At 39.2% G+C, this 14,386-nt stretch overlaps 1 protein-coding gene across 1 annotated transcript; it reads right to left on the bottom strand.

Annotated features, from left to right (window-relative positions):
• LOC117812696 (N-acetyllactosaminide beta-1,3-N-acetylglucosaminyltransferase 3-like) lies at positions 1 to 3,131 on the bottom strand. Its single transcript, XM_034683604.1, has 2 exons — positions 3,124 to 3,131; positions 1 to 1,213 (listed from the first exon to the last, which is right to left on the bottom strand). The coding sequence occupies exons 1-2, from the start codon at positions 3,129 to 3,131 to the stop codon at positions 79 to 81; spliced, it is 1,143 nt and encodes a 380-aa protein (XP_034539495.1). The 3' UTR covers positions 1 to 78.
• Positions 3,132 to 14,386: the final 11,255 nt, after the last annotated feature.

The raw sequence follows: 14,386 nt of genomic DNA, 5'->3' as shown, positions 1-14,386 counted from the left end.
TGATGGATTGGAGTGCAGCACATGTACCAAAAAAAGTAGGTGTTTTCAGAATCAACAAGCTCTGTCATCACCTGATCATCAGTATAAGGTATGACCAGAGCACTTCAGTTTGGGGTCATTTATTCTGTGCCACATAAGAAACATTTCAGCAGCAAGAAATCTGTGAACAAGAAGCATTTCTTTATAAAAGCAAGGGTCATATTCATCGACAGCACTGGAGGGAATGTACAGTCCTGCAGTCTTCACACCAATGTGAGAACCAGGACTGAGTCCCGCTTTGGCCAAGCACATTCCCATGTAAACATCATCAATGGGAAGAAGGGTAATAGACTTAGACATGTTATATATGACTGAAGCAGTGTAACCAGATAAAAAGAAGCCCCCACCCCCGCAGTAGGGAGGGTACCTGTCTGACTCCTGCAGTTGCACTGGAACGAAATACTTGCTCCATGATTCTCTAACAGGCCCAACATGCTGGATCAGATGGCCAGTAAAGAGGTGTTTGCTTCCATCATTGTTCTCCAGGCTTTGGAGATACTTGACTACGTTGTTTGTGTTCACAAAAACATCATCATCACCATTTAACAGGAAGCGCGCCTTTGGACAGTTTCTTTCCATCCAATTCAGGAAGAGTACCTGCTTCAAGGTGAGGTTGAAAAATGTGTCAGTGAAGTCCCATTGAAGAATGTCTTTGTACTGACTATGCTCCAGCTCAAGAACTCTGTTCAGTCTTTTTGTCTCAAAACCAGAGCCTGTCTTTCCCGTGAGGAAAATCCGTCTGATCCACACACCGTTCTGTAACCTCTCTTTAGCCCAGGTCTTGCGCAGTATTTCTCTGCGGTCATGGCTCTGTGGGGAGCTTTTGATAACAAGCAGAAGGAAGACATCAGAGGATCGATCAACTCCTCCACATTTGTCAGGAAGGTCCAGTATCATGGGGAAATGTCGACAGTTTCGGTAGTATAAAAAGTCTTTTATGTGACCTGGAAGTGAGCTGAAGCCTTCGATGCTGGCAGCAGACTTGTTTTGTTTACAAGTTGCCCAGGAGAACATATGGGTTGGAGAAGTGATTGGTGTTTCTGGTGTTCCTTCCACTCTGACATCTAGAGGAAGGACTGTGTGGTCAAGAGATTCTTTGCAGAGATGAACAACCATGAGAAGAACTCCCAGCAGCAAGAAAGTCCTTGTCATGATGATTTTTCTCCATATAAATCTGTAGTGACAAAAAAATATTTTAGTGACTTATCTCAGTTTAATCTAAAATATTACAAAGATTAATGTCAAAGAGCTAAGGGTTTAAGTTAAATGAGCCAGTATTATTAAGATCTGCACACATCACAATAACATAGTGTCCTCCTGACATTCCAGGGTGGCCTTTAAATGTGTTCTGAAAGATCTGAATCTGATGGCACTGTATCTGATCAACCACTGCTTTGGATGGAAAGACAGAATGTCAAGCACATTGAACGTTATAAGCACAACCATAGCCCTAGAAAATATACTTTATGGACTCAAATATAAGATGGGTTATTTTTCTTTGAATTTGTGGGATTTTCTTACATTTAAATTTTAGTGATCAAATGTCAATATGACTCTTGTCCGTAAAGCAGTTGTACCCCCCATGACTGAAGTCAGCCGTCAGTCAATGAGTGGGTGAAACAAGATGAGACACATTGAACAAAGTTGCTCCAAAGCAGGACGAGTTAACCAGAAACTGAGGTGGAGAAATTATGTTTTTTTTAAATCAAGTATTTATAAATGTTCAACTTGATAGTTCATGTGTGTATGTTGCTGGAAAAATGGATTGAAGGTATGCCCAATACCTGACCAATCATTCATGGTAAACAGAAAAATGAACTTGTACTTATAAAGTGCTTTTCTAGTCTTTCTGACTCAAAGCACCTTTACACTTCATCACAGAGTCTGCTTTAGTAAGGGACTATGAGTATTAGCTCATTTCATTCATACATATTCACACACCACTGACCATGTCATCAGGGAGCAATTTGGGGTTCAGTGCCTTGCCCAAGGACACTTGGGCATGTGCCTGCATGAGCCGGGATCAAACTACAATCCTTCTGAACAAGCAATGACCGCCTCTACCATTGAACCGCAGCTGTCCCATTCTATAGATTGCATCTTTTTTTTATTTTAAAGTATTAAAATACTGAGCCCATAAGGACTTTGTTTATACGTGATCACATTTTATTGCATTCAAAACCAACAATTTAATCAAAAAATAAATAATTGTGTAATAATCAGCACCAATTTTAGCGTTTACTGAGCTTTTTCATTAAGTTACTAAACCCCAAATGATAGAGCTGTATAATTTAGCCCACAGTAGGAAGGGGATAAATAAAGACAAATATACAAATGGAAATTAATAAGTCCATGCACAATCTTCAGCTGCATATAGCTGAAGGTCACAAATAAAATGTTGGCATATCTTGCAGAATAAGCAAATTGAATTTACCTTTAACCATTTAAAAGATTAACATTAGGACTAAGCTTGTAGGAGAAACCACAATAATGTGTCCAATAGAACAGGAGTGTCAAAACAGGTATTGCACAAGAGAGTTCTTATGATTGGTGATGGAGAAAGATCCTCAATAGTAACTCATTAAGGATAGCTTTCCTCTTTATTTATGTATCAATGCTAACATTAATTAAATGTCATGCATTCTCTGAGTTAAAATAACATGACATCTTGTATGTGTTCTGTACTTTTCAACCTTTTACAGCAGCTGCTTAACCAGTTTTTCATAGTCTGTCACTACAAATCAGTCTCAGGCAGGTCTACACATAAACTGGAACAACTACAAAAAGAACTCCAGTTAGGAAACAAGCAACCTCTGCAGAATCACATCATGGACAAGCTCTTTATAGTTGAATTAGCCCAAAACCTCAATGCAGGTGCATTGAAAATATGCAATTCATTTTAAATGCAACACAACAAATACGTTACAAAATTCAATTAAGACGTGTATAATTAAATGTACCTGATTTGACTCAAATCCAGCTATTAAAATCAAAATGATTTTAAAATCTTTATCATGTGTTTTTAACGTCACTACCACAAAAATACGTGGCAATTAAACTTCCCTTTCATTTAATATTTATTACCTGAACATGTCGGCAGATCAGATCGGGCGCTTGATAAGATCCTCTTTGTCAACAGTCAATCTGTGCAGGCTGAGACAGGTTAAGGAGAGGTGCAGGGTGCCTCTGGGTCACAGCTTGTCCCTGCGTACAGACTGTCAGGCGAAATAAGCATCCACTGCACAGTCCTGACAAGCTCTCTTTGATTCAGATGGTTATTTGGATCAATCAAAAAGGTTAGCTTAGTGTTTGTTGTACAGTTTAGCTGATTATTGAGATTATAAGAGGGGGAAGTTATCCAAATAAAAACGCTACATGGGAGTCAAAGCTGCCTGAGAAGACAGCACAGGGAAGAAAAGAAACATTTTGACACAATTCCTTAACACTGTAGATCACAATAACTTTGGAAGAATAGACATACTTTGTTTCAAAACTGTGCACACAAGCCACTATTTGATTCAATACTTCTGGACTAAATTAATGTCAGACTGCTCCAATAAGTCTCTTAAGAATCCTCAGCTGGTCCAAAATGCTGCTGCACAGCCACAGAAATGCGTCTGACAAAGAGGCAATATCTCTCCCATATCAGCTTCTGTGTTCTGGCTTCTTCCTGTTTCTTTAATGCAACCTTTAATTTACCAGGAATACCCTTAGTCACTGAAAGAAAGTCTTGGCCAAGAAAGCAGCAATAGAAAAAAATCACACAAAGAACAACGACAGATGGGAACAAGCAAAAATCAAACAGTAATTGAGTAGCTTTATGCAGTAAAACATGTGCGTTGATTTATAAATGAAACTCAATCCTGGTTTCAAAATCTTCCAAGCGAATAAAGTGCTGTATTTTATGGTGACTCTGTAGCTCGGATCATGAAGAGGGAGCTCTTTGTGTAAAATCTTCCCTCTCAGTTACAAAGCTCATAATGCCTTAGAAGTCAGACATCATTACATCTATCAAATTTTAAAGAGAGATAGTAAGGTGGGCTATAAATCTGTGGAAATAGAAAGCTAGGGCTGAGACAAAATCATTCAGTTTTGTGGGGCCTGCTCAGCCTGTCAGGGTTTCATTCTGCTCCAGCAACCTGCTCACTATACATCATTCCTTTAATAGGGAGTTATAAGGCTCCCTTGTCTCACAGGTTACAGTGGATCCTTGCGGCAGACCGCCTTCTGTGGACCCTCTTGACCCCCACCACTACAACTATTATTAGTTATACTTTTACTATAGCTTTAATGCCCAGTATAAGACATAAGATAAGATAAGATAAGATAAGATAGTCCTTTATTCGGCCCACATACGGTGAAATTTAAGTGTCACAGCAGAAAAGTAGACAGTTCAAAAGAGTATAAAGCAAAGGAAACATTCAAAGTAATGATGTGGAGAGGATCTCTATTACACCAACCCTGCCAGGATGCCAATATGTCAGCCTCTTACAATCAGTGGCGGAGCCACACAGTTTGTACTTGGGTGGCCAAACTGGGGCACTGACTGTTGAAGGGTTGGCCATGCGTGGAAAACATTAGGGGCTTACCCCAAACCTAGGAGGGTTACTTCCAATAATTACATCTACTTTAACTTATTTTATAAAATAATTTAGCAATAATAACATGGAATAATTAAAGGTTCATTTCAGTGAAGACAAGATCAGTTGTGATTCTGTGTCCGGCGGGACAGTAAGACTCTGCAAGTTACGGACTTCAGAGCAGTGAAGGGGGGATTATTTATAATAGTCCCTCCTAATTTAAATGAATAATAAGACCCAACACTATTTACTATGCACATTAAGTTACATATATAGAGAGAGTAGATCAAACATAACTGGCCGTATATACAATTTTAATGTTTGAAGTGTTTGTAGTATGTTTTTGTTGATTGTTACTGTTCTGGTTTTTGTTTTTAACTCTGTAAAGCACGTTGAATTGCTCTTTGTATGAATGGTGCTTTATGAATAAACTTGCCTTGCCTTGCTTTAACAATTGTTACATTTTTGTAGATTTCTAAGGTTAACATTAAAATGTAAATCGACAGAGTTTCAACATTTAAATCTGCTGAACTGAACCCTTTAAGGACTCAAAATGAAGATGAATGTCCAAAGTCAAAGCATTAACAAAATAATTTTCAAATCCACAGAAACTACTGTCTCTGCAGCTTGCTGAAACGCAATAGCTGATTTGAATATAAGTAATGCCTCTGACATGGCAAATAGCCTATCATGTTTAAGAATTTCAGGGTGGCCAATTAGTTTTCAGAGGTGGCCATGGCCACCCCTGGCCACCTCCTTGATCCGCCACTGCTTACAATACTGCAAACAGCACTATAGGGAAAAACATACTTGTGGAAAAAAAAACTCTATCCTTGGAGAATATTTGTTGAAGTTATATATACATATATAAGTACAGTATGTCTTCAATGAAAAAGGCATTTGCGAGAGTCATTTGGCTGAGAGTGGTTCAAGAAACCAATATGGCAAAAGCCAGATACACACGAGTGTATAGTTGAGAAAAGCCATGCAAAGTGGCTTCGTCTAATGTTCCATACAACCTGTGATTAAATACAAAATTGTTGGGCTACAAAGATCTTTAACATGACATGAACAGTTAGTCTCTGATTGTGTGAAAATACAAAGTACCATGTTCATGGTAATAAATGAAATTATCATGAAGAGCAGTGGTACTTAATGTTTCTACCTATAGAAGTGTGTGGCACAGAAGAATACGAATCAGTCAGGCTGTATTTACACAAACATTTTTATTTGTTTCATCCCAAAGAGTGTGTTTAATGTTCAGGTATATAAGGTACACATCTTTCTTTGTGTTGCGGTGGAAAAGCAAACTACCTGAGCAGTGCCTTTTCTTCTCATCGGAGCAGTGTGACCTCGTTCATTTTGGATGTTGCACTCTCAATGTCACCCTGACTTGTGCTTGGAGGAGCCAAGCATCCTTTTTGGGGGGGGGGGGGGGGGGGGGGTTGTTAATTGAGATAGAAAAATGGATGAAGGAGGATTACTTGGTCCCTGCCTGCTGCTAAAAAAGTCATTCAAATAAAAACATTGCTGAGTTCTCATAATTACTTTTTCTGTTACAGATTGAACGTTATTATTGTGTTCAGCGGGATCTCATGCAGTGATAATTAAAGAAGAGGTTTTTGTTTAAGCAGATGAATTTGAGAGGTACGACTGAGATGAATAAAAGAGGCAACAGAGGAAAGGTTTGCTTTGGTAGGAAGACTTTCACAAATATCACAGTAAAATAATCCTCAAGAATATGCGAAGATATGTATTATATTCATCGCTTATATAGGCCTATACTTACGGCGGCCCTGAAGGGCAAAACACAATAACATTTCAGGAAACACGACACTACTAAAAACACAACAACATTACAGAAAGCACTACAACAGTTCACAAAATGGAAAGGGTAGGGACAAAACTTGTCTCACAATGTGGATGTACTGTGCTTTTCAATCAATCAATCTTTATTTGTATAGCGCCAAATCACAAAAAACGTTACCTCAAAATGCCTTTACAAACACAGGAGGTCTAGACTGTACTCTATGTCAAATTATGAACAGAGACCCAACTTCAAGACAGGGTAAAGGCTGATTTATACTTTTATACTTCGTCTCCCCTACGCAGCAGGGGCTGACGCGGACATGAGCCCCACATACTTGTGTGTCGGTGTGTCTGTGTCGCGCAGCAATTCTCCGCCGAAACGCCTGAGGGCAGTGCGGTCTCTCTGATAGCTGGCTGCCTGCTTCCGGTCCCGCTACGATCTCTGTTTACTTTTCCACAGAGTTTCAGAGCATGTTATGTTAAACTACAGCTGATACGTGTTGCTGTTTATCATACAGACATGATTACATGAAGAATAGAGAGGAGGAGATGAAATACACGGCCGATGTGCGGCCAATGTCCGGGATCCCGGAAGTGTTGTAAATGCGGGAAAGACAAAGCCACCAAGCAGACCAATCACAGAGCTTGCGGTCCGTGTCGGCTCTACGGGGAGTTACATTTTGGAGGAGGTGCACGTCAGCTACGTGTGTAGGCCTTGGCGTAGGTACGGGAGCTACGCGGACCCCCGGCGTAGGGTACGCCGTTGATTCAACGCAGAAGTATAAATCAGCCTTAAGACTCAGTCTTACCCCACCTTAATCCATCATAAGCATTGCACCTCGCAGTATTTTGCTAGTTACAGTAGTTAGGAAAAACTTCCTTTAACAGGCAGAAACCTCAGGCAGAACCAGACTCATGTTAGACAGCCATCATGCCTCGACCGAGTTGGGTATAGAGGGATAGAGGAGAATAAGAGATAGAGGGAGCAGTGATAGTGATGAGACGAGTTGTAGAAGCTGTTGCTTCTGTAGTCCAGCATGTCCGTATCAGATGGAGTCCGGAATGTCCGCAGCAGGAGGATGCCTATGGCAGCTCAGAGGGACCTACGAGACAATGGAGCTCAGGGACTCCAGAAAGGTCAATAGAACGGGGGGATGAAAGACCATGAAAATGCAGGCACTGCCAAGCAGGTCGGGGTTTAGTGGGCAGGGCAGCTGATGCTTCTGGGTTCATATCCTACTATGGGCTCCAATGTGAGATGGGAATGAAACACTTTCCTTGTACCGCCAATAGAGCTCTGCTTTTGAAGTACAATATCCAAATGGTACTATGAAAAGACCTAAAAAGTCAAGGCCATCCAAGCAGTCCTGTGGTGTCCCAGATAGAATTGCTACCCTTCAATCCAATGGTTTTGGGTTCAAATCCCAATGTGAGATGGGAATGAAACACTTTGTTCACAATGTAGTTCAGCTGTGCTTTTTAACCACTATAACAAAATGTTGGAATTAAAAACCCCAGGTTTAGGCAGAGGAAGTGGAAGGAGGAGGAAGGTCCAGAAGGATGGGGCAGGACAACAATCATTGACATCAGTAAAGCAAAGAATGAAGTTGAACAAACTTTTGCATTTTGAGAGAGCACAAGAGTCATATTTAAGGTCACAATATAATCTGAGCAGAGTTTGGTGACTGTCTTCTCTCACCTGACCTTTCTGCCACCTGTTTATGTCAAAACTTGGGGTGAACTTGTCGTAAAATATTTTTTGAGAGACTTTTTTAAAACTCTCACTGCTCCTGTCAAAACAATCCTGTTAGGCTTCATCATGGATTTAAACTTCTATTTTGTTACAAACTCTGCTTTCAGTCAGCTCAAACCACAAGTCTTGACTTTTGAGTGACTCTCGTGACTCAAAACATTGAGAGAGAATTTTGTTTTTCTGACACAGAGAGCATGTGAAAGAATCCAAACTTTTCCAACTTTTGACTCAACATTGTAGACATTTGCAATCAATCCTAAACTTATTGTGAAAGTGATATTGATTTCATGAAAGTGAAATCAATGCTGCAGTTTTGTGCTCCACCAAAGCGACCAACTGCTGGTATACTTTCAGACTAAGAAGGTCATTCCTGTTTGCATGTGTCAGCCCAATTACCACAGTACAAACTTCACAAACCAGCAAACTCAGTTTTGCTGGGATGGGTTTCTGGCCATGGTGGAGTCATGGTTTAAATTTGAAACATCAAATACCCAAACACCCAGCATTCCCATATACTTCAACTTGTTAATGCCATCAAATCAAAATGGGGAACACTAAACGTAATACATGCTCAAATTAAACATATATTCAGGCAGTGTTTGGTTGTTTGTCTCTGTATGTCAGCCCTGTGACTTACTGCAACCTGTCGAGGGTTAAGTGTCTTGCACAGGGCAGATACACTGACACAAGAGCCCCTCAACTAACCTGAACCGAAAGATCTTTGACATTTATATAAGTTATTTGTAGGGCATGTTGCTTTTTTTTTATCAGATAGGACTGCTGAAGACAGACAGGAAATCTGGGGAGAAGAGAGTTTGATGAGACTGCTGCTGTGGAGAACTGGAGCCTCTGTATATGGGGTGTGAGCTTAAACGGCGATAGGCCAACTGGCACCCTGTGTTAAATGTGTGTTTTGGTTAGCAGAGGTGGTGTGACGCCAGTCTCCTGGCTCTACCAGACAGAACACTTCTGTGCATGCCTTGGCTCCACCAGCACTAAATGGCAGCACCTATTGAAGAGGTATTAGTTTTACATCTCACAATGGGCCCTGGACTGCATTATTATTATTTTATTATTTCTATTATTATTTTAATCATTATTATTTTAATCATTGCTTTAACATATATGTATCTTATTTATAATTGTATTTATCTATTTATTTCTTGTATTCATCTTGTTAATGCTACCTTATTTTAAACTTCCTTTACACTATTACTTATTTCATTAACTTTACTGTATTGATTTTATTTTATTTTTAACTATTTTATTTATAATCCTGCCTTTTATAATTTTACCATTGCTGTTGTTTTCTGTCTCTGTTATTCTGTGAAGCACTTTGGGCTGCATGTTTTTATGTATGAAAGGTGCTTTATAAATAAAGTTGAGTTGAGTTGAGATGAGAATGGGCTGCAGTGAAGGCATGTTGTCCTTTAAAGGGAATGCGACTGTATCCATAGCACTCTCACCTCTCAGGACTATGTCTTCAGCTGGTTGGTGTAATAATGTTGGTTCATTATGGTTATCACTTTGTGTGAAATGTAAACCATTATCTTAAACTGCTTTATGAAAAAATGCTTGATACATTTACCATCACAAAGTATTGATATGCATACATACAGTTTTATTTTTAAGTTTTTTTTTACTCACCGTGGATCTTTCTGAGAGCTCCTGAGCTACCTTGTCTCGTAGGTTCCTCTCAATTGCTGCTGCAGATAGCCAGCTGCTGTACGCCTGCCTGATTCTAACTGCTACAACTATTAATATCAGTCTCATCATCATCATCAGCACTGTTCTGATGTTAATGTTAATTTTGGAACAGCTTGAATTTAACTAATGTATAATTAAAAGTACCATCCATAACCTATTATCAACCTCATTATTGTAAATGCCTCCATCAGATCTGTAAAAATGTGACAGAGAAGATCCAGAGCTGCTATTTTTGTTGAGTGATATACAGAAGATGAAAGACAAAGAGATCAAATGTGTTATGACTTGGCTCTATATAAATAAAGATTGATTAATTAAAAGATTGATTGATAATAACAATAATAATAATACATTGTATTTATATAGCGCTTTTAAAAGACTCAAGGACACAGTACAACTGTTAAAATCAATACAAGCAAGGAACATAAGTCAATCCAAATCAAACAAAACAAAACAACAGTACAATCACAAATTAAAAGCTAACTTAAAAAGGTGAGTTTTTAATTGAGACTTGAATGTTGAAGGATCAGAGCAGTTTTGGATATGAGTGGGGAGTGAGTTTGAGAGGGTGGGGGCAGCTATGGAGAAGGCTCTGTCCCCCCAGGTTCTGTGAGGTGGAGAAGGGAGGTTAGCATGTGAGGGAACGCAGGTTATGGGAAGGAGTGTGATGGTGGAGGAGGTCAGTGACGTAGGAAGGGGCCCAGTGGTGGAGGGTTTTGTGGGTGAGGAGGAGGATTTTAAACTGTATGCGGTAGGGGACGGGGAGCAAATGAAGATGATGCTTTCTTTCACTAGAAGCTGGACATAAGGAGAGTCAAACTACTTAATTTCTGGAGAACATTCCCCCACTGTCACTAACCACAGTGGGGGAATTTCATGTCAGCTCATATAAAAATACTAAAAAGATAGCCAATTTAGAAGGTTAAGCTTTACAGAGGTGTTTGAAAGAAATGTTTTGATTAATTTGATCAAAATTCAGAATGCATAATTTTACAGTAAAAACCCAATGCACCATTAAAAAAAAGCTTTGATTAATTGATTCATTTGTAATTATTAATAAAGAAAAAGAAAAGCTTTCTGGTCATTCTGTGTATCCTTAAAGCTGCTGTTGGTAGGAATGGTGTCAAAATCATTACTTTTTTTCTGCTGGGTTTGGAGAAAAGGTCATAATACCAATCAGTACTCATCGGTAAGTGAAGTAACTTGAGACTATTGCGAAATCTCTGTGTTTTCCAATGCCTATGTATAAAGCAATGTTATTATTCTTCTTGTTCCCGTTATGACGGACCAATCATAGCTAGTCTCCAATCCTCCGTCCTGATTGGTCGATTGGCGGCCCCTCTACGTCGCCCTGATTAGCTGGGAAACGTTGTGCGCGTTCTATGAGGAACGCGCACAACGATCTTTTGTGGGCGGGGTTACGGGGGCAGAGAGGGGAGGGGTGGTGCGAAAATCTCTCTCCGAACTGATGTTTATATCACGACTACCACCAGCAGCTGTAATACACAGCTTGGGTATACCACAGACATAAACACCTGGCTCAAAGGCAGCTGTGGCTGAGATTGTCAGTTTGTATTGTCTGCTGTGAAGGATGTTTTTTCAAGTTATTACAGAGTATCTGGATGAAGAGAAAAAAAGAAAAATGAAGAGAAGATATGAACATGATTATATTCAGAAAGTTTCAGACAGGAATGGGAGTGAAAAATCTATTTGATAATTTTCAGTGTTTTGGCTGTCACACAGGTGCTGCCATGTGATGCTGGACTTGGGAACATTTGGTACCATCCGTGACTTTGGATTCTGCACCTGTTCCTTGTTCATATACTTATGACACCATATAAAAATCTTTACAACTAATACATCTATTTAACACAGTCTGCATAATAATTTACTTATGAATTTACAGGAAAAAAAATGTGTCGTATTAAGGCACTTTTAAATGTTAAACTAAGCATTGTGTCTCTTATGTTACCAACAAAGTAAACATCCGTCAATGTCACACTGGCCTGATAAGGTTTTACTCCTAAAACATATTATCTTTCGCTTTGGGCTGTCAAATGATTCTTTTTCTAAACCCAATTAATCATTGAAGATCAGTAGTTCAACTCAATGAATTGATTTGGAAATTAAACCACATATTCAAAAAGCATGACTTATTTGATTTAGTTTCATTCACAGGTCTCTGGCAATGCATGCTCCAAAATAGAGCTCTGCCAGCTGATATGATGCAACTGCCATCTGTCTAACTGTCTATCTAACTACACCTGTATGTTTAGCTCGTAGGTGGTAGCTAAACATACTTTCTTATAAATTCAAGTTATCTTTCTTGAATCGTTTTTTGCAGTAAATTGACAGAAGTATCTTACTCAAGAAAGTAGGAAGTAGGAAGAAGGAAGTAGCACTTCCAATCTTATACTTTGAGATATGATACTTCAGCATCAGGTTTGTTGTGATCTGCATTTGACCAGGTGTTGAAACTGCCACCAATAAATTGAAGTGGCGATAATTTCAAATTTTCAGGAGCAGGACCACACCTCAACCTCGCCTCTTCCGTTTTCCCATAAATTTAAACCTGACCATTTCCTCCTTTCTCGCTCTTGTTTTTGCATCCCTCCCACCCTTCCCTTTCCCCTTCTGCTCCTCTCCTCCTTATCCATAGGGCCTTGAGGGGGTTCGTCGTGCCTGGGTGCTATGGCGGATCCCCTACGAAGCTTCCCCAAAGCGACCATGAGTTCAAAACCGATCAATACAATAACCTGTAATCAATAAACTATCTTTCAAATCGCATTCTGTTGTTGGTGTGGTCCTTGCTAGTGAAATGCCATTCAACAGCATTTCACTGTTCTTTAACCATGATATATGAGTATCGCAATGATATATGAGTATGACAATCAACACCCAAAAGATTTTCTTCAATTGTTTAATCATCAGCATATTATTGTATTTCCATTTTCTTGGATGAATTGTAAATAATTGGCACAAAAAAAAGGGAAAAAAGCAAATAGTAGGGGCCTCAGATAAATTCCCTGAGGTATCCCACAACTAACAGACTTGAGACTAAAGCCATCAAAGTCAGTCGGTCAGCTGACTGTCGAGCCACAAAATCCGAATCGTTATGAAAATGTAAAGTTTTAGTGTTTTGAATAAGATGTGATGAACCTGAATGAGACATAAGTAAACTTGCATTAATGTTTTTCTTATCAGTTTTTCTAAGTTAGTCATTGGTCATCAGATTAGCTTTATTGAGGCAATTACAGAAAGTCTGAATAAATAATGACATTCATTGATGTTTTTTTTTGCTTTCCTTGATGATACACACAAGGGAAAATGGTGGCGTGATGCATTATAATACAGATTTTGGTATAACATTAAGATGTGTACATGTTCTTTTACAACTTCTCAAGAGTCTGATGCTCTATACTTTTCGTGTCAACAGTATTTATTTTTAATTATTTTATGTTTTCAGTTAAACATGTTGCCTCCTGGATATTGTAACCTTTTCATTCAGTCAGTTTGTTTAAGCCTGTGTTTTAAGGGTAATTATTATAGTATTTGTTTCAACATAGCCCTATAATATATGATGCATGCCTGTGTCCACTGAATTGCAAATTGTTCTTGCAGAAGAAAGTGCCGAGAAGGCTGAGAGTGACTGCCAGACAGAAAGGTCCCCGATAAGGATGCTGACTGAAACATTGAACACCTGCATTTTCTTGCTCTTTGGTAGCCTTGTTTTGACCTGTTGAGAGGGAGTTTTTGACAGAGACGTTTAGAGAGAGATGATGCATCCAATAAAGCTGGCTTGTTAAGCTTCAAGGTAAAATAACAGCAATCCTGTGCAGCGACATTAAAAGGTTCAGTTTGTGTTTACTCTGGCTAACTCCTTGCCGGACTCCACAGTGACAAAACCTACAAGCAAATAATACCTTCCCAGGGCAAATATTTAGCAAGAATATACGAATACAGCCAACTCCCTATATGACTTTGTAGGAATCAAGTTAAGCCGAACGTGAAGTGCATTTTACTCTTTAAGAAATTAAGCCAAATATTACTCTCACCTTTGAGCTGACAGTGAGTTTTAGGCCGGAATGTGTGGGAGAGCAGAGAGGATAAAGCAAGGTTTCTTCAAGGCAACATGCCAAGGCTGGGACATAAGACCTTCTCTTGTGGAAAAACTGTGAAATCTGTTAAATTCAAGGTCACAAACAAACAGTTGAAGGTTCCCTGTGTGGATTGGGGGGAAACCTGAATTGTGGAGAGTGAAAAGATGCTGATTATTTCCTGTCATTACTTGTACAATAATATGTTCTCATATGAACTAACTTTGATTTACTTTTATTTTACTGGCATACTTTAAGATATATTTTGGGTCACTTTGCCTCTATTAGATACAACACTGAAGACGGACAGGAAAGTGAGGAGTAGAGAGTGGGGAATAATATGCAGCAAAAAGTTATTGCCAAGAATCAAAACAGCACCAGGCCAACTGTCACCCCATGCC

Source organism: Notolabrus celidotus, chromosome 5 (assembly GCF_009762535.1).
Source record: "Notolabrus celidotus isolate fNotCel1 chromosome 5, fNotCel1.pri, whole genome shotgun sequence".
Classification (NCBI taxonomy): Eukaryota; Metazoa; Chordata; class Actinopteri; order Labriformes; family Labridae; genus Notolabrus; species Notolabrus celidotus.
The sequence above is the reverse complement of the archived record's forward strand: the minus strand, read 5'-3'. Positions and strand labels throughout refer to the sequence as shown.